The sequence below is a fragment of the Limulus polyphemus genome, unplaced genomic scaffold (genome assembly GCF_000517525.1).
Source record: "Limulus polyphemus unplaced genomic scaffold, Limulus_polyphemus-2.1.2 Scaffold7237, whole genome shotgun sequence".
Classification (NCBI taxonomy): domain Eukaryota; kingdom Metazoa; phylum Arthropoda; class Merostomata; order Xiphosura; family Limulidae; genus Limulus; species Limulus polyphemus.
The window spans coordinates 10,023-12,337 of record NW_013672847.1 but is presented as its reverse complement, the minus strand read 5'-3'; the positions used below and the strand labels follow the sequence as shown (position 1 = coordinate 12,337).

At 34.5% G+C, this 2,315-nt stretch overlaps 1 protein-coding gene across 1 annotated transcript in view; it reads right to left on the bottom strand.

Moving 5' to 3' along the window:
• The window catches only part of LOC106474449 (pre-mRNA-splicing factor SLU7-like), a gene marked incomplete at its 5' end in the record, with an annotated part of 18,855 nt that overhangs the window by 7,533 nt on the left and 9,007 nt on the right, over positions 1-2,315 (bottom strand). The window contains one exon of the mRNA XM_013935142.2: positions 935-1,066. Coding sequence (XP_013790596.1) covers positions 935-1,066 — 132 coding nt within the window. The remainder of the gene's footprint in view (positions 1-934; positions 1,067-2,315) is intronic.

Here is a 2,315-nt window from a genome sequence, read left to right as displayed (position 1 = left end):
CTTGCTGTATACATGATTATACCCTGAATGTTTTACAGAGTTAGTTCAGCTTTAATTAAACACTTGCTGTATATGTGATTATACCCTGAAAGTTTTACAATTAGTTCAGCTTTAATTAAACACTTGCTGTATATGTGATTATACCCTGAAAGTTTTACAGTTAGTTCAGCTTTAATCAAACACTTGCTGTATATGTGATTATACCCTGAAAGTTTTACAGTTAGTTCAGCTTTAATTAAACACTTGCTGTATATATGATTACACCCTGAAAGTTTTACAGTTAGTTCAGCTTTAATCAAACACTTGCTGTATATGTGATTACACCCTGAAAGTTTTACAGAGTTAGTTCAGCTTTAATTAAACACTTGCTGTATACATGATTACACCCTGAAAGTTTTACAGTTAGTTCAGCTTTAATCAAACACTTGCTGTATATGTGATTACACCCTGAAAGTTTTACAGTTAGTTCAGCCTTAATTAAACACTTGCTGTATACATGGTTATACCCTGAATGTTTTACAGAGTTAGTTCAGCTTTAATTAAACACTTGCTGTATATGTGATTACACCCTGAAAGTTTTACAGTTAGTTCAGCTTTAATTAAACACTTGCTCTATACATGATTATACCCTGAATGTTTTACAGAGTTAGTCCAGCTTTAATGAATGTTTATTTGCAATTTCTACACGATCTTGCCATACAACTATTACTGGCTTCTTCCTAACATGTTCTCTATCCTTTATATTCTTTCAATATCAGTGACACAAGAAAATTTTACTGTCTTATTGCTTCAGTCAGTCTTTATGATGCTTGCTTAACACTAGCCACAAACTTATTAATAAAACCTTATAAAAGAATCGTTTAACATAGGAGTCGTACCCATCACTCATAAAACTAGTGTGGTTCAAAACTAATTGGATGTTGCTTCTCAGTACCTGAAAAGGTGTTGTGACATCATCCTTTTTACAGTCATTTTCAACTGTAACAGACTGAGAAGTTTTGGATTCACCTTCTTGCTCTTCTTTAGGTTCTTGGATGTTTTCATGGAGAAATGTTTCCTCTGGAATCTGCATAATCAAAATTCATCATTGAATACAGTAAAATCCACTACCAGTTGTTACCAGTACATGCCAAAGCAAAAAGCCATGATAAAACTTGTCAAGTAACATAAACTTAATAACACTCAAAAACAAACTGTTTCTAAATACATCTGCTATTATTTTCCAGTGACTTAACAGGTAAACTAATATATAATTAATTTACTTTGCTAGGTACATCTTTTTCCTACTGTAACGTCTATACGTCATACAAGAAAATAATGTAGTTGAAGTTCTTTCAATGATTTAGTTCGAAAATAATTTGAGCAAAGTAAATACCCCTGACAATGACTATTATTGCTAGAAGTAGGCAAAGTAAATACCCCTGACAATGACTATTGTTGCTAGAAGTGGGTAAAGTAAATACCTCTTGCAATGACTATTGTTGCTAGAAGTGGGAAAATAAAGATCTCTTGCAATGACTATTGTTGCTAGAAGTGGGTCAAGTAAATACCCCAGGCAATAAATATTGTTGCTAGAAGTGGGAATTAGTGGTATTTGCTAATCGATTAATCAACAGCCCCATTTAGCAGTTACATTTGATTAACTGATTAGTACAAGGTTCCCAAAACCATAGTATGTACAAACATTTACCTTCCTCAAACCACAGTAAGTACAAACATTTACCTTCCTCAAACCACAGTACGTACAAACATTTACCTTCCTCAAACCATATGTACAAACAGTTACCTTCCTCAAACCACAGTACGTACAAATAGTTACCTTCCTCAAACCATAGTATGTACAAACAGTTACCTTTCCCAAACCACAGTATGTACAAACAGTTACGTTCCTCAAACCATAGTACGCCATTAGCTACCTTCCTCAAACCATAGTACGCCATTAGTTACCTTCCTCAAACCACAGTATGCACAAACAGTTACCTTATTCAAACCATAGTACACCATTAGTTACCTTCCTCAAACCATAGTACGCCATTAGTTACCTTCCTCAAACCATAGTATGTACAAACAGTTACCTTCCTCAAACCATAGTACGCCATTAGTTACCTTCCTCAAACCATAGTATGCCATTAGTTATGTTCCTCAAACCATAGTACACCATTAGTTACGCTCCTCAAACCATAGTATGTACAAACAGTTACCTTCTCAAACCATAGTACGCCATTAGTTACCTTCCTCAAACCACAGTATGCCATAAGTTACGTTCCTCAAACCACAGTACATACAAACAGTTACCTTCCTCAAACCATAGTACG